The sequence below is a fragment of the Myxocyprinus asiaticus genome, chromosome 17, assembly GCF_019703515.2.
Source record: "Myxocyprinus asiaticus isolate MX2 ecotype Aquarium Trade chromosome 17, UBuf_Myxa_2, whole genome shotgun sequence".
NCBI classification, from domain to species: Eukaryota; Metazoa; Chordata; class Actinopteri; order Cypriniformes; family Catostomidae; genus Myxocyprinus; species Myxocyprinus asiaticus.
In genome coordinates this window covers 14,681,873-14,704,292 of record NC_059360.1, presented here as the reverse complement: position 1 = coordinate 14,704,292, position 22,420 = coordinate 14,681,873, and the positions used below count along the sequence as shown (strand labels likewise).

The 22,420-nt window shown below is 37.9% G+C and overlaps 2 protein-coding genes across 3 annotated transcripts; both read left to right on the top strand.

Annotated features, from left to right (window-relative positions):
- Positions 1 to 118: 118 nt before the first annotated feature.
- On the top strand, positions 119 to 5,592 carry LOC127454868 (AP-5 complex subunit mu-1-like). 2 transcript variants are annotated; one of them, XM_051722352.1, is made up of 9 exons: positions 119 to 384; positions 857 to 1,523; positions 2,854 to 3,081; positions 4,110 to 4,249; positions 4,527 to 4,612; positions 4,733 to 4,845; positions 4,960 to 5,056; positions 5,147 to 5,191; positions 5,338 to 5,592. In XM_051722352.1, the coding sequence occupies exons 1-9, from the start codon at positions 317 to 319 to the stop codon at positions 5,430 to 5,432; spliced, it is 1,539 nt and encodes a 512-aa protein (XP_051578312.1). In that variant the 5' UTR covers positions 119 to 316; the 3' UTR covers positions 5,433 to 5,592. The 2 variants fall into 2 exon arrangements, with proteins under 2 accessions (XP_051578312.1, XP_051578313.1); XM_051722353.1 differs by having other exon boundaries at positions 5,147 to 5,592.
- A 2,751-nt stretch (positions 5,593 to 8,343) lies between these two features.
- On the top strand, positions 8,344 to 17,266 carry LOC127454875 (N-alpha-acetyltransferase 30-like). Its single transcript, XM_051722366.1, has 4 exons — positions 8,344 to 10,608; positions 11,545 to 11,668; positions 11,918 to 11,973; positions 15,288 to 17,266. The coding sequence occupies exons 1-4, from the start codon at positions 9,835 to 9,837 to the stop codon at positions 15,423 to 15,425; spliced, it is 1,092 nt and encodes a 363-aa protein (XP_051578326.1). The 5' UTR covers positions 8,344 to 9,834; the 3' UTR covers positions 15,426 to 17,266.
- The last annotated feature ends 5,154 nt before the right edge of the window (positions 17,267 to 22,420 follow it).

Genomic DNA, 22,420 nt, shown 5'->3' with positions numbered 1-22,420 from the left:
ACTTCAATGTCATTGAAAACGGTGAGCTTTCTTAAAACTGATCCCACGTCAGTTCCGTCAGCCTGGAACATGACTCGGCCACGCCCCAAAATGTCACGTGATGACTGAAAACAGGAAGAAGAGGCTGTCATAGGGAAATAACGTAACAGAGGCGAGTTCCTCTATTCCGTAAATGTATTTTAAGATTTTAAGAAAGCTTAAAATTGTATTTTGTCCTATGGAGTGAACTAGTGACTCAGTTGAGTGCATACTTCGCTTGATGCTTGCAATGTTGGTTTAGTCTCTCTCATATATACGGGCAGAGACCGCAGCATCGATGAGTATCCGAGCACTGTGGGTTGTCTCGCACGAAAAGGGTGAATCTGGAAAAGCACGGTTTTCCAGGTAAAGACGTTGTATCTTGCATTGGCCATATTCGGAATTGATAACTAGCGTACTGCTTACTTTACAGTGTGTTGTATACACTGTAAACTGCATACTATGAAACTGTATGCAGTAGTGTGATACATTTCAAACCTTATCTTAGTATGCATGCTACACAGTCACATGACCTTATTACGTTGCATGTTTAATTCTTTGGGTCTCGGTAATAAAAATGTATGAAATAAACCCTATGAAATTTAAAAAGGACTCCATGCAGCGTGATCTGTTTGTATACTGCGAATTTTGTCAATAGTAGTCATCCAAGCATTCCATGCATACAGAACATTCAGATACTTTGCACAGTTTACATACTGTAGAAATAAAAGTGTGGTGGTGTGCTATTCCGAACATAGACATTATTTGTCATTCAACAGCAGATCTCCCTATAATGTTTAGGTTCTTCATTGCATTGTTGTTATGTTTTATCATTCAGACGATACCCAACAGTTGAGTTCCGTGCCAAATCCTTGGCTGGAGCTCAGTATGTGGCCATTCCGGAGGACCGTGTTATACCCCAGCTTCTGCTGACAGAGTTGGGCCTGGTGGATGCTGACAAACCTTACGTAGACATACGGGATGACTGCGCCCGTCAGCAGCGTTCTCCAGCTGTGGAGCTCCGTGTGGAGGGCCCGGGTGGGAGAACTCTCTGGCCCGTGCTCACTGTCACTCAGGGAGTGTTAATCCTGGCCTGCCTTCCTCTGGTGGAAGCACCCCCTGAACCCCGGCCGCCTCTCCCAAGCCTGGCCTCAGTCTCTCAGGGCTTAGCTCTGTTGTCAGGCCTGCAGGATTTCCTCTGCGGCACTGGAGGTAAACTGCCAGAGCCTGATGTGTTGGCGTCCCGTTTGGCTGCTCTTCCCTCGATGCTCCTGCAGGTTTGCCCTTTGGGGAGGCCGCTGGACACCCCCTCTCCAGCTGGATCAGTGCCCGCTTCTGTGGCTCCAAGCCCAGGGGGGGCTCAGAAGCAGCCAGCCTGGAAACCAGGGGTCCATCGAGGCAGGGCGGTAGTGAGTGTGGCCCTCACAGAGAAGGTGAGGTCTATGCAGTACGGCAAGAGCAGCCGACAGGATCTCTGGGATGTGTACGGCATGGTCATGTGCAAAGTTGGTGCCCATCCAGTTCCTATTTTTTGAATATATTTTTACAGGGCCTGCAAGGCAGCACCGTTTTGAAATTACACAAACATTATGGTTAGATGTTTGTTCGAAAACCCTAACCCTAAGTATTAAACTTTTGCAATTAATTCAGCCCAAACCTCTGAAAGCACAAACTCCATTCAAACTTTGTTTTGTGGATAATTTCAGTCTCAGGTGTGCTATTTATTTTTGGTTATACATTTTATACTTTTTAAGACATTAAAGTACAGTAAGACAAAATACACATGTTAAAAATACATTCTCTGAAAAGCCTAAATATCTTATGCAGTGTTGTTTCTAAAACAAGATCAATCAAACTGATCTTGTTTTAAGGATTTTTAGATATTTTTACAGGAAAACAATACAAAAATTATTATCAAGAATATGATTTTTGCCCTAATATCAAAGGTCTTACTAGAAAAAAATAAATTATGATCTAACGTGAATTTTCTTGATAAAAAATATGATCGTGCCTGGTAACGTGCATGTAAAATGACTAGAAATAGCATTTTAGCTTAGCGTAAAGCTGACAATTTACACAATGTTTATTTCTATTTCTTTTGCTCCAAACTTCAAACGTACTTCTCTGTCTGCTCGTATGAATGTAACACATTATAAGAAGTGTTTCACCGCTGTTCAAATGCACTTTGGATCGCATCATTTATATGTATAAATGTTTTCCATCTGAAAGACTAAATATTAAATGAAACAAATGACAATAAAATGCAAAGTAATCTCTTCAGTAATCAAAATACTTTTTGAATGTAACTGTATTCTAATTAACAATGATTTAAATTGTAACTGTAGTGGAATACAGTTACTGATATGTTGTATTTTAAATACGTAATCCGTTACATGTATTCCGTTACTCCCCAAACCTGTTGACAGGGAATGGACTATACAATAGGATGCAGATGGTGCAATAACCGGAGAAGAACCTCAGAATTAAATTGCACTTGACCCAGCCCATAAGCGCTTTGCACGCACAATTTCACCAAACCAAATTGCGCCTAGACTGCATGGAAATACCAAAACTTTATGGCCATGCCCATTGACTTTGCACTCATGAACATATGGCTGAGCACTGCTCTTAGCTTTAGTGCTCTTAAAATAGGGCCCTATGCGTTGATTCTGTGTGCAGCCGTCTGAAACGCGACTTTAACATTTTCTTTTTGCTGCCTTGCAGGCTGGCATTTCCATCTGGAAATTCAAATCCATTTCATTCTGTTATATTTGGGTAATTTAATATTTATTAGTTCCTTTGTTTTCTCATGTCTTTTGTCATATGTGACATCAGTGTGAGGTTGAAGGTGTTCTGCCCAATGTGACGGTCACCCTCACACTCCCAGCCAACGGCTCGCCTCTGCAGGACATTCTTGTCCATCCCTGTGTGACCTCTTTGGATGCCAGCATTCTCACTGCCTGCAGTGCTGAAGAGAGTGATGGCTCTGCTTTTTCAGGACCATACAAGTTCCCTTTCTCACCTCCTCTGGAGCTTTTCAGGCTTTGCAGTTACACCTCACAGGTAAAGGTTATTGGTTATCATGTATTCCAGAGTGACTTGTTAGAAATAATTTCTCCTATATTAGTTTTACATGTCCAAAGATTCATGTATTTTAGTTTAATTTGACCTCATTAAGGTATACGCACACTGCCCTGCAAATACAATATGCCGTAACTGCACATTTTGTCAGATCTGTCCTGTGACAGATGGATTTGGCTCAACTATGCTCTGATTCAGAGAAAATATTAGCAAGACTATTTTATCCACATTTGGCTGAACAATCAAAAAAACTTTTTAAAGGGATAGTTCACCCAAAAATTTCTCATTATTTACTCACCCTCACACCATCCCAGATGTGTATGACTTTCTTTCTTCTGAAGAACACAAACGAAGGTTTTTAGAAGAATATTTCAGCTTTGTAGGTCCATACAATGCAAGTTAATGATGGCCAGAACTTTGAAGGTCCAAAAAGCATATAAAGGCAGCATAAAAGTAATCCATATGACTCCAGTTGTTAAATCTATATCTTCAGAAGTGATATGATATGTATGTGTGAAAAACAGATCAATATTAAAGCCCTTTTATACTATGAACCTCCACTTACACATCCTCCTCCTTTTGTTTGTGCTGTTTCTCATTCTTTGTGCATATCGCCACCTACTGGGCAGGAAGGAGAATTTATAGTAAAAAAGGACTTAAATATTGATCTGTTTCACACCCACACCTTTCATATCGCTTCTGAAGTTATAGATTTAACCACTGGAGTCTTATGTATTACTTTTATGCTGCCTTTATGTGCTTTTTGCAGCTTAAAAATGTTGATACCCATTCACGTTGTATGGACCTACAAATCTTCATTTGTGTTCAGCAGGAGGAAAGTCAAACACATCTGGGATGGCATGAGGGTGAGTAAAAAGCAGTTTTCATTTTTGGGTAAACTAGCCATTTTTTTCCGTTTCAGTGTTGACGTAGTTGTTGTGTTGTGGCTTAGCCTTTGTAATGCTTTCTAAGCATTATTAACTGACTTGACCTAATTACTTTTTTATTAGGTTCCCGTGCCACCAATACTTGGCTCCTACCAGCTGAAGGCAGAGGAGAATCATTTGAAGGTTAATGTGGTCTTGAAGCTCCATGAGAGTGTCAAAAACACCTTTGAGTACTGTGAGGCACACCTTCCATTTTTCAACCGGTAATAGGTGTTCATAAACCTTGTACCTTTATGCAAATATTCAATTTTTATTAAAAAGCTTAATTTTGTTATCAATATGGAGATTTCTGTAAACAGGAAATTTGGACAACCAGAAATGTGAGGAAATAATCACATATTTCATATATGCTGTGCAAGAATTCACACCTTTGCGGTGATTTAGGTCTATTATGCAATACATATTTTGTCTTTAGCTGGTTCTGTAATGTCCTACTATATTTAATAATTCATTGGTGTCCCTGTGCATTCTTCTTCACAGAAACCTGATGGGCAGTGTGGAGGTGAAAGTGAGCTCAGGACAGCTTGAGGTTTCTAAGGAGAAAAATCTGCTGGTTTGGGTCATTGGCATGTGAACTCTTAATATTTTAAATGCATATTGTTTCAAATGTATTCATAAGGTTCCTATTTAAAGGTTCCAAACTAAATAGTAACAGAGCAATTGTTTATGTCTTTTTCCCTACTCAGGTCAGAAGTTTCCGAAATCTCGCGAAGTAACACTGGAGGGGGCTGTTCATTTTTCAGGGACTGTTGCTGGACCGACAGACCCTCTGTGCACTGAGCTCACCGCTTATATAAAAGTAGGTTGAATTCATAGTTTCATTTTTATCTGACTGTAATATGATATTGCAACTCTGTTATCTGTCCTCACTAATTTTATATCTGTGTCACAGTAAGTGTCGGTTCTCTTGCAGCTTTACTTCCGTGTGCCAGATTTGACTTTATCTGGATGCTGTGTGGACCAGCACTCCGTGCAGGTGTACTCGTCTGCCAAACCACGTATAGTCACAAGTATGTTTCAATGAATGTTTGTGGAAATTCACAAAAAATTATGAACATGAAAAGAGGACATTGCAAATCATTTGTACTCTATTTCTGTAGCACGAGAGCTGGTCTCCTCAGAATACTACATCTGGAACTCCACAGGTGATGCCCCAGTCTCTTCTGGACTTATGATACTGTGACATTTCACTAATGTACAGTTGCTTTAATAAATTACTGCTTATGTACACCGCATATGTTGACGAAAAATTAGACTCAATTAACTTACTTTGTAACTTGCTGTGTAACAGGTTTACATGCTCACCAATATGCTGATAACAACCAAAAACCAGCTTATTCAAATATCCAGGAAAAAAAAATCAGATCAAAAATGCAAGAAAACTGAGTTTACATGAGACTTGAAATCATCAGGTTATTCGTCAGGTATTCTCTGCTTTTTACGTCAAAACATAATCAGTCTAGTCCACTCAGAGGCTGAGATATACATTTTATATATATATATATATATATATATATACACACACACACACACACACACACACACACACACACACACACACAGGTATATATATATATGTAGAGAGAGAGAGAGTGCATTCAGAAAGTATTCAGACCCTTTCATTTTTCACATTTTGTTAAGTTGCAGCCTTATGCTAAAATGCTTTAAATTATTATTTTTTTTCACATCAGTCTGCACACCAAAACCCATAATGACAAGTAAAAAACATATTTTTGATAACTTTGAAAATGTATTAAAAAGAAAAAAATGTAAATATCACAAAGTAAAGTTTACTTCGCAATTCGCTTTTTCAAGTACATTTTACTCAAGCAATAGAGCACTGAATTAAGCCATGCTTTTAAAAGTCTACTAGCATTTCAAAGGATTTTTTTAATCATATTTAGATTTAATCATCATGTACCACAAGACACAGGGAAGCTTAATATATGCTGTGTAGTCTATTAGGTAGACCTTGCTTTACTGTTGACAGAAATAAGATACAGAACTGCCGCTCACTGGATGTTTTTTGTTTTTGGCATCATTCTGAGTAAACTAGAGACTGTTGCATGTGAAAATCCCAGGAGATCAGCAGTTACAGAAATACTCAAACCAGCCCGTCTGGCACCAACAATCATGCCACAGTCCAAATCACTGAGATCACATTTTTCCCCATTCTGATGATTGATGTTGACATTAACTGAAGCTCCTGACCCATATCACTGCAGTACTTAATGCAGCTGGCGGCCACACCAGATACTAACTTTTACCCCCCCTTTGTTCAGGGACACATTGTTCCATTTCTGTTAAGTCACATATCTGTGAAACTTGTTCAGTTGATGTCTTAGTTGTTGAAACTTTTTATGTTCATACAAATATTTACACGTTAAGTTTGCTGAAAATAAAAGCAGTTGAAAGTGAGAGGAAGTTTATTTTTTTGCTAAGTTTATATATATATATATATATATATATATATATATATATTAGTTTTTAAAAATAAACATCCAATATTATTTATGAATTATTGGAATCATAATCAGTTAAAGCAAGTGTATGTAAACATGTTAATTATAACAACATTTAAAATAATTCAGTGATATTATTTTTTTGTTTACTAATGCTTTTATATTTAAAGAAAAGCTTGATTTGCAAATTCTTTAGACAACAATTATTTCGTCTTTACTAATAAAATATTACAAATTAATTTACAGTTCCTTCATTTTGCTTCAGACTGGGCCACGAGTGTTTATTAGAGTTCTGACTTTGGTTTTCCCTATTTGCTGTTCAGCTGGTGTATATAGAGGCTTCTTAAGCTCTCTCACAAGAGGACTTTGGCCATGTGTTTGTTTGATGAGGCTGAAAAGAGTGTATTTTGATGACAGAGAAAGAGAGGGAGAGAGCGATTGTTAAGGAGAAATTCCAGACTGGTATCAAAAGAGGTTCTTAATTAGTTTCCAAAGTGACCCATAGAGGTCCCACTTAAGCTTGTCTCGAGCTCTCTCTCCTGTGTAACAAAAGCAGTTAATAGAGCCCTAAAAAAACAGTCATCTAACTCACAACTAAAGGGTCCTTTCCTTCTGATCTTTCATTGTTACAATAGAAAATCAAGTATGCAGACCATGTTGTGGATGTTTGCAATATGAAATGCTCTTCTTCATCCTTGATTTTTGTGTTTTAGACTTGCTTTTTATGTTGCGTACTTCAAGGGAACACAATTATAAATTCTGTGACCCCTTGCACAGCACAAACAACATCTGGGCAGCAAGCAGCTTTTACTGCATAGGCACGTATTGTCTGTAAAGAAAATTAAGCTTTGGGTGAGTTGCATCTGGCTGTCAATTAGGGCTGAGAATTCCCATTGAGAAGACCGTAAGATGATGATAGTTTAGCTGGAGCCACACAACTTAAAGCACTCAACTTAAACCATTATCTAAGAGATTAATTGTCTGTCATGTCTACTGACTGTCTTGCGTCTCTGCAAGAACAAGGCAGGGCTGCATTCTCACATGGATTTTGTCCTTAGAACACTTACCATGATACATTTTATCATCAGGGCCCTTTCTAGCTATAAGCGTTATAAGCGGCCTCTTACGGCCCCGAGCCACCAGGGGGCCTCACAAAGCGAAGTCGTTTATTTTTTTATATAGTTATTGGTTGTTATTTATAGTAATTTATTGTTAGTTTGTATAGATATTAATTGTTAGGGGCCTCCAAGTAGGAATTCGCTTAGGGCCCCCATATGCTCAGAAACGGCCCTGCTTATCATTAAAGCCAGCCTCCAAAATGACACTCTTCATTTGATAGGCAGGAGCAAGACTTATAGAAATTCTTTATGCCTTTATGTAAGGCTGTATTCTGAGTGAGTGGTTAGCCAATGTGTGTAAATGGGAACCATTCTTGAAGGGAAATAAGAATCCACCAAAAATCAATTAAGACGTGGATTTTTGATAAATTTATCTTACTCTTGATGTCTTATTAGATATTGTGTAGTCTTTATTGAATTGGAATAATGTCTTGATACTGGACAGTTAAAGGAAATCACACAGTCGCTATAGGCTTCTTACAATTCTGAAATATGATTATTATTATTATTATTGTTGTTATTATTATTATCATAAATATGTGATGTATTTCCTAGAGGTGCATTTTAATATATTGGTAATCATAATATTTTTTATTGAGATATTGGGAACTATATATGTTAAAAGATGTAGTTTTTTGTTTGTGTTAGGTTGGAATCCCATATATAAAAAATAATACAATTCCAATAATATTTTTATTATTTTTCCAATTTTAAAAATTCTAATAGGAATCCTGTACACATTCCTTAAAGGGTTAGTTCACCCAAAAATGTCAAAAGTCCTTAAAGGGATAGTTCACCCAAAAATGAAAATTCTCTCATCATTTACTCACCCTCATGCCATCTAAGATGTGTATGACTTTCTTTCTTCTGCTGAAAACAAAGAAAGATTTTTAGAAGAATATTTCAGCTCTGTAGGTCCATACAATGCAAGTGAATGGTGATCAGGCCTTTGAAGCTCCAAAAAGCAGTTCAAGTCAGCATAAACATAATCCATCAGACTCCAGTGGTTTAATACATGTCTTGTGAAGCGATCCAGTTGGTTTTGGGTGAGAACAGACCAACCAATCACTGTACATCTTGACACCAGCAGTCTCCTTGGCGATCATGATTTTAAGCTCGATTACACTTTGTACAGCACACCTCTGCGCATGCATCAAGCACTAGGAACTGTAATCGAGCTTGAAATCATATCGGGTGCGACTCGATCAGCTCCTTAGTTCAGTAGTCAGGGCACTGATCAGGGAGTCGGATAATTTAAGGACTGTCTCAATCGCAAAATCATTCCAGGACACTGAAACATTCGCTCCCTAAAAAAATCACACAATGCACCGTAAAAACCAGGAAGCCAGGAAGCATCATGGCTCACTATGTTCCCTTGAAAAAAAGTCATACACATCTTGATGGCATTAGAATTTTCATTATTGGGTGAACTATCCCTTTAAGGACTTTTGACTAATTAAAAATAAAAGAAATGTTTCCAATTCAGCCTAATAAGCACATTTGTTTAATTTGGTCACTGAAGCACAGCGTCCACCCTTATCCATTGACAAGGCCTATTAGACTATCAGCACTAATGGTTTTGCTTATAATCTGTTGATATATATTCATAAGAAAAGCATTAGAGACAATACACAAAGACAACTCTTCTCAGCACACCGGGCATTAATAAAGCAGTATTTCGATCAAAAGGTCTATTACCAAAACACTGTGCTGCGCCCTTGGCAAAATCGCAAATAATTGGATGTTTAGGTCCATCTAGTGGTTCATATTGGAAAATAGGTTAGTCAAACTAGTCACCAGGCAAACAAGACCGAAATTAATGTTTAACATATTGTATTATGAATGTAAATGGGTTTCGGGGTTCTAGAACCGCATTTAAAATAACATTTAATTTGTGTCAAAGTAGATACAGGTGACACTGAAATTTTATAAACACATCAATAAAAACTACATTTCCCTGCACCGTTCACTTTAAAGTGACGGCAAAGTGTCGTAAATCACCCGCTCTGCTGTACGGCACACAGTAGGCCAGTGTGGAGTGAATTGAGTAATGGCTGGAACAGACACGAGATAGTGCTCGAACTTTTCATTATTCCTAAATTTTTTAGGTATCAGCAGCCGAACGGACGCCTTTATTTGTCGTCGTTCGCTGTGAGAGGCTGATTCCGACCCTATTTTCCTGTCATCATATTAACTGTATGCAGTGGAATGGCTGAAGTGCCGCCTGGGCCTAACGCACTGCCTTCATCCCCGAGCGACATCACAGCACTGCCGGTGGACGGATGCACCTTACTGGGGAACGATGAGGGATTGGATATCATCACCCCCGGCCCGGGACCACACCAGCACGCCGGCGATCATAAAGCGATAGTCAAATCCAACCAGAACAACGTGCATCCCAATGCGTCAGGCGCCCAGTTCTACTCAGCTCAGATGAACGGGGTCCAGTACAACCACGCTCACCTCCAGAATCACGTCCAGCACCGGCCGTCCTACAATCAAAGCGGCGCTTCTGATCATCACCTGGATGGCATCGGCGAAACACATGGCGATCACACGGAAAACAACAATTTAACCAGAAATAAACGTTGTAATGATATATCGCAGTGCCAGTCGCCGCCGAACAACGGGATAGACTGCACTGCTAGTATGGCGATCACGGAGAGCAGTTCTTGTCAGCTGGAGAATGATGCGAGGAGCAGGACTGGTTCGGTGGAGAAGGGTCGAGCGGCACATGAGTCAGGCCCGGGCCCGCACGGCGCTCGAGTAGAGCAGCAGGCGGCGGCGGATGACAGCGCTCCGGTGGCGGAGATGTCGAGACTCGCGCTGAAGGAGAACGACGAGTCCATCCGATACGTGAGATACGAGTCTGAGCTCCAAATGCCCGATATTATCCGCCTCATAACGAAAGACTTGTCTGAGCCCTACTCCATATACACCTATAGGTACTTTATTCACAACTGGCCTCAGCTCTGCTTTCTGGTATGTATAATGTAATTCCGTTTTTACTGAATGATGACCATATTTATATACCATGGTATTTGCATATTACTCCAAGGTACTTCAAAGACTACAGTGGTATCACCATAACATGACCATGCCCAAAAATAATGGGAATACGATAGTGCATGACATGTCCTGAAAACAATGTTAGCATGTCCAAAAACAGAGGTTTTGCTAAAATGATGTCAAGTTTAACCGCTATTTTATTGTTTATTTTACTGTGTTGTAAATTGTTGTTTGTTTTTATTGTTTTTTTTTACTTCTATTTCTACTCCTTATCTATCTAATATATCTATCTATATTATTATTTATTAATTTTTTTTTTTTTTAATTATTATTATTATCGTAAACTGTGGGGAGAAAAGTCGTACCAAGAATTTCACTACATGTTGTACTGTGTATGGTAATGTATGTGACCAATAAAATCTTGAAACTTAACTATAGGCCCTTAAGAAAACGTACCATGATTTTAATGTAAGTAGTAGCTGTGGAGTATCTTGGAGTACCATATAAACACAATGTTACATTAATATTTAAGGTAATATTTTTCATTATATCTCATAGTATGGTATTACATTCTAAAACCAACATTGTGTCATCATGGTACCGCCTCATTGTTTTTTTTTTTTTTTTTTTTTTTTTTTTCGTATGGGTTATTTTCAGAACAGTTATGGCAAGTGTTGTTATGGTTTCAAATTGGTAACAAATGCCATAATTTGTGTAATGTAAACCATACTAATCTGACCATAGTATTGTAGGTCCTAACACAATAAAATCAGAGTGGTGTATACATCACAAATTGAGCCTAATTATAGAAAATCCAGATATTTGTCGTGCCATTTACCTCATACTTTACAAGCTGTAAGATGAGCTAATTGCAGTGTTTCTTGATGAATCTTATTTCTAATATGACAGGCGATGGTCGAGAAGGACTGTGTTGGTGCCATTGTCTGTAAGTTAGACATGCATAAGAAGATGTTTCGTCGCGGATACATCGCCATGCTCGCCGTGGACTCCAAATTTCGCAGGAAAAGCATTGGTAAGGGCCGCAGCTGACTGCTAACATGGTAGTCTTCATCTCAGAATGGCAACAGACAGTGATCTTTTTATAGGCCGCACGTCTGCTTCAGTGTCCGTTCATAGATGCAGCTTTGAAGGCTGTAAACTGCTATGCAGGTTTGCTATTCAGTCTCAAAGAAACTCAAAGGTGCATTATGTACCACGCTAACTAGACATATTACTGGAAATGTTTTCTGAATGATTACAAGCTTTAATTTTGCTTTGTTAGGCACCAACCTTGTGAAAAAGGCCATCTATGCCATGGTGGAGGGGGATTGTGATGAGGTGAGAAATAAATCTAGCAAAGACTTCATGCTATTGGTATGTTTGGAATGGAACACTAATTTACTACCTAACTGTATTCTAAATGAGGTCTTCATGGACATTAATTTTAAAGCCCGAATCCGTCTGATAAATGACACCATGTGACCTGACTGTTGTTGCAGTGCTTTTGCTCAGACTCGAAGATTAAGGCTACGTCCACATTAATCCAGATACATTTGAAAACAGCATTTTCATTTTCGAAACGCTCTCCATCCACACTGTCGTTTTCAAAAGTTTTACAAAAGTTGCTCATCCATACTGAAATGTATGAAAACTCTTAAATCCCCTTATTGCACATGTGAAAAATCGGCATTCGGTGTACAGTCTGAAACGCAGTTGTCCTTGTTCCGTCGCCGGACTGCAGTTCCGAGTAAACTTCCTGCCGCCTTTCAAGGAATCAATTATGAATCTGTAACAACTCTATCAAAGTGAATAACAGGCACAACAAGGCCTCTACAACTTGGGCCGCCATCTTCATTGTTTTGGGTTGAATGGATCACATGACTGCGTCACATGACAACAAATACCTCATCGTTTTCAGATATCTCCGTTTTCCCTGTCCACACTACAACGCGAAGACAGCATTTCCAAATTTATCCACTTGGGAGTGCGTTTTCGAAAAGCTCTGTTTTCGCTGCCATCTCAGTGCGGGCGGAAGGCCAAAACGTAGAGAAAAAGATGCGTTTTCAAATGAAAACATATTATCGACGTGGCCTAAGGAGATTGTGGTTGGGTTATGTTGAAATTTTAACTTAAACATTTAAATTTTCTCATTAACTACAAACCCAACTGCAAATTTCTAATTTTGGGCAGTCCAGTGAAATGAGTGTCACGAAGGAGATATCACTTTCAGTTTATTTGTTGCTGTCCACCATTTTTAATTCTAATGAAATGGAAGATTGAACATTTTGCATTGAGGGATATAGTATCCTAGGCAGTGTTATTATAGTTAACGAAAACTAACTGAAATAATTTTCGTTAACTAAAAAATAAAAACTGAAATTATTGGAAAAAAACTGAAGCTAAACTAAAATACATTTTCATAACTCCAAAACTAACTAAAATAAAAATTATCTCGAATTTATTTTAGTTTTTGACATAATATGGTGAATATGGGCAAAGTGGGACAAATTTGGAATTTTTTCTTTTCTTGACACTTTGAATTTTGATCCAAACGACACATAACCTAACATTATACCTTTGAAGAAAGCTTAGGATGTCTTCTACCTTAGTCAAAAGAAATAAAAAAAGAAATATTCTGTATTGGGAAGAAGAACCTTTGAAGATCCTCTTTTGACAAAATCCCTGATGTTTAAGCAGCAGGGCCCACTGGTAAAGTGGGATAAAGGAAAAATTATTCTTTAGACATATATATATTTGAAATACATTTTTGTATTTTCTTCTACACTTTCACATCATAACATTAAGTTAACTTTTACTTGTTTATAAGCTTAACTAGATTTACCTCAAATTTCTGTCATTTTCTTTACCATTGCTTTTCCCACCAATGGTCATGAAATAAGTTCTGCCAAACATTCCAAAGTAAAATCATCAATTTGAAACCTCTAAAAGATAAAGGGATAGTCGACCCAACAAAAATTAAAACTCTCTTATTTACTCTCCCTCATGCCATCCCAGATGTATAAGACTTTCTTTCTTCAGCTGAACACAAATGAAGATTTTTAGAAGAAAATTTCAGCTCTGTAGGTCCATACAATGCAAGTGAATGAAATTTTGAAGCTCTAAAAAGCACACAAAGGCAGCATAAAAGTCATCCATAAGACTCCAGTGGTTTAATCCATGTCTTCTGAAGCAATCTAATCTGTTTTGGGTGAGAACAGACCAAAATGTAACTACTTTTTCACTATACTTCTTGCAATTGCAGTTTACAGGAACAATCATGATTTCAAGCTCGATTACACTTACTAGTACAGTTTGCAAAGTGCTATATGGCACTGGGAAATATAATTGAGCTTGAAATCATGATTGCCAAGGAGACTGCTGAAGATTTACAGTTAAAAAAAAAAAAAAAAGGACTTAAATATTGATCTGTTTCTTACTCACACCTATCATATTGCTTCTGAAGAAATGGATTTAACCACTGGAGTCGTATGCATAACTTTTATGCTGCCTTTATGTGCTTCTTGGAGCTTCAAAGTTTTGGCCCCTATTGACTTGCATTGTGAGGACCTACAGAGCTGAAATATTCTTCTAAAATTCTTCATTTGTGTTCAGCAGAACAAAGAAAATCATTCACATCTGAGATGGCATGAGGGTGAGTAAATGATTACACAACTTACATTTTTTTGAGTGAATTATTCCTTTAATTGTGTACTCCCTAAAGATTAGTTTAGTAATGATTTATAATCATTTAAGGAAATACATATGGATACAATGTGGATCAAGCTTAAATCCATTTTGTCACTTTGCCCATATTCACCCTATATTATACAATTCGCATCATTTACAATCCACATTAAACACGAATATACCACTACATAGACGTTACACAAGACTGCCAGAGAAACGTAATGATGTTAGACTTTTTAAATTACACCAGTAAACGCTTCAGCTGGCAGCCATAAAAAATGCTAAAACTAACTAAACTGAATCTAACAGACAAACTGTGAAAACTAATGAAAACTAAACTATATTGTAATGACAAATTGAATATAAAATAGAAATAAAACTAAATTAAAAATCCAAAGCTATAATAACACTGATCCTAGGTGGACATTCTAGGCGTTGTTTGCTGCATAATGCAGTAGGTCGTCTGGGTATTCCATGCAATTCTCTTCAAATTTAGAAAACATGCATGTTATCTATCCTATCATAGGGTTCAGGTGTTTGTTTTTTGTTCAAATCTCCCTTCACTCGTCAAGGGCTCCTTTCAAGGACCCAGTGGTCAAGCGAGTATTCCATTCCTAACATGGCTAAATGCTTAGGGCAGTGGTAGCTCAGCGGTTAAAGGCTCTGGGTTACTGACCAGAAGGTCGGGGGTTCAAGCCCCAACACCGCCAAGATGCCACTGTTGGGCCCTTGAGCAAGGCCCTTGACCCTATCTGCTCCAGGGGCCCATATCATGTCTGACCCTGCACCCTGACCCCAGCTTAGCTGGGATATGTGAAAAAAAAAAAAATGTCACTGTATATATGAAAAATGTATAATGTGTGACAATAATAAAAGTTTTCTTCTTTTCTAAATACTTCTTAGAATCTAGTATAAAAGGTGTACTTTGCAAATCATGTCTCTGTATGCTTTGTTTTCATCTTCAGGTGGTGCTAGAGACGGAGATCACCAACAAATCAGCCCTGAAACTTTATGAGAACCTGGGCTTTGTCAGGGACAAGCGGTTGTTTAGATATTATTTAAACGGAGTGGACGCACTTCGACTCAAACTCTGGCTTCGCTAAATCAAACTAATGGGTTCCTCGACTCTTTCTCCATCCCTTTCACCTCCTTTTCCTCCACCCCAGGCCTCTTTTGGCTCAGATCACATGACTTACCCTCAGTAGAAAGACGCTTGACCTCAGCTGAGCCACAAAGGAGAAACTCTGGGTGAAAATTCAACAAATCATAATAAAGTGTTTTACAAACATTTTGTGCAAAAGACAAAGAGGTTATTGCAAAAAATATACGAAGTTGGGTACTACTATTACAATAACACTGAAGAGGAAAATGGTGGCTTGGGCACTCAGGTGCCGATAGCCGGACTGAAGACCTCTGTGTATTTGCGACGGGCTGGGAAAAATGGGTTGATGGCATCAGCGGAAAAAAGCAAACAGTGCACCACACCTCTGATGTTGAATTTTTTACAAACAATCACAAACCGAGAGATGAAAATGTGTGTTCAAACCGACTCAACGAAACTACTCAAATCAATCTTTTTTGTTTTATTATTATTTTCCTTCTAAAAGAGGGTGCACGGGAGCACTGCAGGTTATTGTGTTGGAGCCTGCTGCTTTGTGTTGTTTTTGTGCATTCAGGGGTCTGCGGTTTAGTTTGTGTTTATTTTATATTTTGAAAGACACTGAGCAGGGCTCTGTCCGCTTTAGAAGTCTGACAAGAAATGACAAAATAGTGTACACAGCAACACATTAACAATGCGGACAGTAAGTCAATCGTATTAGCTCGCTCACAATATGCCATATTGGTTTATGTGGATTGTGATTTTTTTTTTTTTTTTTTTTTTTTTTTTGTGTTTGAAGGCAGTTGTTGGATTCCATTTTATGCTACTTAACACAAATTAAGTCATCTCAGCAAATGACAACTTGGCCGGACACTTGTTTGAGAGTGTTTTGTGACAAATGAAAAATTTGGGAAGTGGGTGTTCCCAAAATGAAGTGTTCCCCACTTTTCTTTTTTTCATATATTTTTTTTTTTTTACCACAGCCTTTATAATTGTAGTGTATTTTATTGAATTTAATGAATGATAACAAGGATCTGGAACCATGAATATGAGACAGTGAATAGATTACCATTTCCATTAATATTACTGATACGATTGCATTGATTGCAAAAGTAGCTCTGGACATCTCTGCCACATATTTAGTCACTCAGATATGCTAAATCAAGACAAAGGAACCTCAAACAGATGCACTTCTCATTTTTGCACTGATTAAATAGGGGGTTTTTGCTTGGTAAAATTCCCTTGTCTGCCACTGCCTTAGTTAAACCGTAGAGGGCAGGATACAGAACTCACCAGCCAATTTACTCTAGTCTATTGGACTCATGTGGATGGTTAAGTTTTAAGTCATGAAACAGATTAATTATATGCAAGACTACATTGTTTAGACATGTTTTAAATTTTTGTGTGTAAGTGAGGTTCTGGATGTTTATGTTTTTAGCAGATTGTTTAACAGTGTGAAGTGGCAGGTTGTACCATCACCCACAATGTAAAGTATGTAAGTGTTTTTGTCAAGATATTCTGAATTTTCTTTGTTCACATTTTCATTGCCAATGGACCTTAGGGTAGGCGCCTTATTTGATTTTCCGCAAATGAAAAAGAAGGCTGTTAGAAATAGACGTACAGTCTCTTCAGTCGGTTGCACTGTACCTTGTCAATCGTTTAGCTGATTTGACGTTGAATATACATCTACAAAAACTCTGGAAATCTAGGCATGACATAGGACCTTAAAGGAATAGTTCACCCAAAAATGAAAATTCTCTCATCATTCATCCCATGCCATCACAGATGTGCATGACTCTCTTTCTTCAGTAGAACACAATGAAGATTTTTAGAAGTAGATAGAGCTCTGTCAGGTCCTTATAATGAAAGCATATGGGTGCCAGCACTTTGATGGCCCAAAAGTCATATTAAGGCAGTCATAAAGTAATCCACACAACTCCAGTTGATCAGTTAATGTCTTCTGAAGCAAATTGATACGTTCATGTAAAAAATAAATCAATAATTAAAACGTTATTAACTTTAAAAAGCACTTCCTGCCAGCAGCTGACACAAAGAGTTCGGCCATTTCAAACTGCATCAGAGCCCTGGACGGAAGCACCAATTTAAAGTTAAAAACTTTTAAATTATCGTCTTGTTTCTTACATAAACCTATCGATTCGCTTCAGAAGACATTCACTGATTGACTGGAGTCACATGGATTAATTTTATGTGCCCTAAATGTAACTTTTGGGCCGTCAAAGTGCTGGCACCCATGTGCTTCCATTAGAAGGACCTGACAGAGCTCTATCTTCTTCTTAAAATCTTCATTTGTATTCTGCTGAAAGAAGACAGCCATACACATCTGGGATGGCATCAGGGTAAGTGAATAATGAGAGAGTTTTTATTTTCTGGTAAACTATTCCTTTAAGACCGTACAGCCTACTTAACGGACTGTACACCTATCCCTCACAGCCTTATTTTCATTTGCATAAAATCAGACTAGAAAAGAACAAAAACAAGGCTGTGTGTAACTGATGTACTGTCAGTTCAGTTTCATTCAATTTTCCTGTCATGATGGTGTCTATCCTGACTAAGGTTTGTAGACCCCCTGTTTGCTTTTGCTGCTGGCTCATGAGTTGTTCTTGGGAAAAAAACTTTTTTCCCCGGTTTTGAGTGGGAAACAAGAGATTTTTGATTTGCTAAATGTACATTTGTAGGCTTGATTTTTGTTGTTTATGATCATCATTGCGATTTTCTCCATAGAGCTGCTGCTTTCCATTGTTTAGAAGACTATGTTGCTATATTAATTTGCGCTTAAATACACTGATATTACCGATGGATTGATTGAGAGGAATTTATGCATCTGTGTTTGTTTTGTTTTGCTTTATGCCCCAGATTATATTACGGAAGCCCAAAATACCTTAGTCTCATCAACCCCTATCATATGGTTCAGGTGTTTGTTTTTTGTTCAGATCTCCCTTCACTCGTCAAGGGCTCCTTTCAAGGACCCAGTGGTCAAGAACCACAGTTTACTTTAGAGCCAAATTGTTTTAACAAGGAGGTGTTTCTTTGTAAGCATTAGATTTGTGGACTTATATGTTGAAATGGAGACCTGAGAGCCTTTTGAGATGTTTTTGTCTAAACTTACTATCTAAACATTAAGTCCTTAAAGGGATAGTACACCCAAAAATGGAAATTCTCTTATTTACTCACCCTCATGCCATCCCAGATATGTATGACTTAAATATTGATCTGTTTCTCACCCACATTTATCATATGGATTTAACCACTGGAGTCGTATAGATTACTTTTATGCTGTCTTATGTGCTTTTGGAGCTTCAGTGTTTCGGTACGGCATTGTGTGGACCAACAGAGCTGAGAAATGTTTCTTAAAAACAGCGTTTGTGTTCAGCAGATGAAAGAAAGTCATACACATTGAGGATGGCATGAGGGTGAGAAAATGATGTGAGAATTTTCATTTTATGGTGAACTATCCCTTTAAGAGTGCAGATATAAGCTCAACCTGACATTAAATTAAAGGGGTAGTAGTTAAAAATTAAAATGATCACAATATTTCATTTTTGGGTAAACTATTCCTTTAATTCAATTCAAAACTCCTTACAAGATGCCAACCTAGCCAGACAATGGATTTTATGAAATCAGTCATTTGCCATCCTTAGCTGCCCATATTGTTTAAAATTGTGGTTGGCATGGCTCTGGTAATGTCTTTTGCGTTGCCATTTTTTGACTTTGTGGTTTATTACTGTAAGCAGTACATCAAAGATTATGGCCATGAACGTCTTTAGACTGAACAGCTGGCAGGTTCTAGCTGGGCAAGATCACATATTTAGTGGACGTGACGCTAATCAGACTCACTTCTGTCAATGAGGGGACTAATTTTGAATCTGCACTTGTGGCTTAGCCTCACCATCGTAAACGGTGGAATTTATGTTGTAGTTAGTGTTGCTCTTGTACTTTCAGCTGATTGGATGAGGGAGACCTGCACCTCAAACATAGATCCATTGTGTTGGGGAAAAGAGAGACTATTTGCATGTTGAATACATTTTTCTCCACCCTTCTTTCTCCCACTCTCACCCCTGATAAAGTGTCTTGCAATGTTTCTTTGTTTTCAAATGGACAACAGACCTGGTTTAAAAATTATAAATAAATTATTTGATTTTTAAACGAATGTAGTAGTTTGTTCTTTCTGAGAGAAGAGTTTGGAGCACAGCCTTTAAGTCAACATGAAATCAAAATTGACCGTATTTACTTTCTTAATACACCTTCCTGGTCTTACTGAAACTTACGATACGTTAGTGATTTTAATTTTTCAACCCATACCCTCCAATCTGGAATCATATAGAGACCACTTTTCACGATAGATAAATAAATTCAATTTTGTTTTTCGTCGAATAACCTGTATCACTCGGAAATATGTCAGATTACTTAAGTAAAATGTGTTGCAAATGCCATTTCTTCTTGATTTGTGTGCATGGTGTGATATATTTGTGTGGGTTCCAAAGCAATTCTTTTATCCAAAGCGACTTACAGTTTACTTATTACAGGGACAGTCTCCCCAGAGCAACCTGGAGGTGCCTTGCTTAAGGACGCAATGGAAATGTATGTGAATTTCCACACTGAAAACCTAAAATTATCAAATGAGATGTTAAAAGAAATTATCAAATGTGTCATCACAACACAAGTGCCACTGTACACAGTTCAACAACTGTATTCAGACAGTAGCTTAATTAATTGTCTTAGAACACCAGAGGCAATTGATTATTCGTGGATGTTAATTTGTGTCTGCAAATATACTAATTTAAATTTGTGTTAAAATTCATTTTTGTTGAAGAGGAGACAGCTGTACTCAAAAACTACAATGTTTATTTTAACATGATAATGATACAAGAAAGCAGTGTATAGTGCTTTACATGTTCGGACATGCAGGTTTTGAAAAATTCTCTCATCATTTACTCACCCTCATGCCATCCCAGATGAGTATGACTTTCTTTTGCAGAACACAAACAAAGATTTTTAAAAAGGATATCTCAGCTCTGTTGGTCCATACAATGCAAGTGAATGGTGACCAAAACTTTGAAGCTCAAAGCACATTAAGGCATTTTAAAAGTTATCTATAAAACTCAGTGGTTTAATCCATGTCTCTTTTGGCTGAGAACAGACAAAAATGTAACTCCTTTTTCTTTATAGAGCTGCGTCAGGCACTAGGAAGTATAATCATGAATAAAATCATGATCGTGCTTGGAGACTGCAATGGCAAGATGTACAGTAAAAAAATTAGTTACATTTTGGTCTGTTCTCACCCAACTAGCTTATGCGTATAGGGTGAGTTATGTAAATTTAGTCTTCAGCAGGGTATGCAAGCACTTAACATGTGCAGCCTGATTTTTCTAACTGCATGTACTCTGTACGTATAGTCTGAGCATGTGCCTGCAAATGTTTGCACTAATTAGTGGGTCCACAAGATGGCAACACTTATAGTTGGGTCGTTGCTTTTACAAAGTAGTGCAAAATGGTGATGTTAACGCCAGTGAACAACAGGAGACGACGGTGGAAACAACAAAACTGGATGTGCATGTCGCGAGTGCGAGGAGGTGCATTTGAATAGCTTGAGTCAAATTATTGTGAGAAATATCCAGTATAGCATAGCAGTCATAGCTCGTATACCTCAGCTCCCTGTGTAAAAGTTCACAGTCAAATGGAGTGCCCTTACAAAAATCGAGAGCTCATGGCAAATTTGCCATTGAAAATGATCACATGTAAATGAGCTTTGTGGCAAATTATCAATTGTGATAAAAGTTTTGCCAGGGGTTAACAACTACCGGTGAAGAACTGCAAACATTTGTGGCGAATCAAAAGCTCATTCGCATGTGAAAATATCGAGCTGCAAATTTGGTGCAAGTTTGTGGCTAGTTTCGATTTTTTGTAAGGGTGTACTTTGAAAGGCCAGAGCGTTCGACTTTACGCATATACTAGCATACAGCTTACAGCAGAACAAGTGTGGAGAACAGCCGAGGACATCAAAAAAGTTGAGAAATGCTTGACGTTATTCAAATGAGAAGTGGAAAACCACAGGTGCCAGTCAATCACTTTTTGAGATGAAAGCAGCAAAGTCTGGCATAAGCACTTCAAAATCTGTTTAATGCTGGAGTTTCTGTTGGATTCAGGCTTTTATCACATCATTATGTTTATTTCAGACTTCAAAGAGAATTGCACACATTCATTGCAGCAATACTGTGGCTGGCTAAGCAAAAAAAAAAAGTGTAATCAACATGTTTGTGTACTTTGGGCATTCAGAAATGAAGCTGGTATCTTTCCAACTGTGACTGCGCATATTTAAAATGATATTGCTTGTGTACTAAAAGCAATGATAGCCAATATACACTCGCTTTACATATTACAGACATGCCCCAAAGCACCAGCTCTTAGAGAAGGGTCTGTCTGTGTCCTGCAAGACTACTGCAAGACATGCCCACTACAAGGCATGCCCCCTTCAAATAATAGGTGAAATGCTGAAGTATTGCAACAGTTGGATGTCACATTCATATACTGTGTTTTTGTTTAAGTTCCACAGCAACTCTACACCTAAACCTAACCCTAACCTCAAACATAAAAAAATGAAAAATTTGTAAAATTATTAAATATACTGCAAATTAAAAGTTCTACTGAATACAATCATACCGCTGTATCAGTAGGTGGCGACAATGAGGAGAAAATGTTAGCATATGCTAAGCTAATAGGCTAAATGGTTAGCTTGTGAACGAACTGGAGAAAACCGAACAAAGAAATGTTTTATGTCACCATTTATATCTTCGTATTAATAATATATTATGTGACATACTGTATCATTTAAAAGTTATTCTTTGTCAAAGTTACTCAGTTAAGGAAACATGAATCAATACAGCATTGCAAAGGATTAAAATTTATTTGCCGTAGGCATGTCATGTAATGGGTGTTCCTTGTTGTCTTGCGGGATGCAGATGCAGACAGACACAATTAAGC

Coding starts and splice junctions, on each gene's coding strand:
- LOC127454868 (XM_051722352.1), top strand. CDS start 317: ATGAGTATCCGAGCACTGTGGGTTGTCTCGCACGAAAAGGGTGAATCT. Junction 385..856: donor GGAAAAGCACGGTTTTCCAG/GTAAAGACGTTG, acceptor TTTATCATTCAG/ACGATACCCAACAGTTGAGT. Junction 4,846..4,959: donor AGCTCACCGCTTATATAAAA/GTAGGTTGAATT, acceptor GTTCTCTTGCAG/CTTTACTTCCGTGTGCCAGA.
- LOC127454875 (XM_051722366.1), top strand. CDS start 9,835: ATGGCTGAAGTGCCGCCTGGGCCTAACGCACTGCCTTCATCCCCGAGC. Junction 10,609..11,544: donor GGCCTCAGCTCTGCTTTCTG/GTATGTATAATG, acceptor CTAATATGACAG/GCGATGGTCGAGAAGGACTG. Junction 11,974..15,287: donor TGGAGGGGGATTGTGATGAG/GTGAGAAATAAA, acceptor TTTCATCTTCAG/GTGGTGCTAGAGACGGAGAT.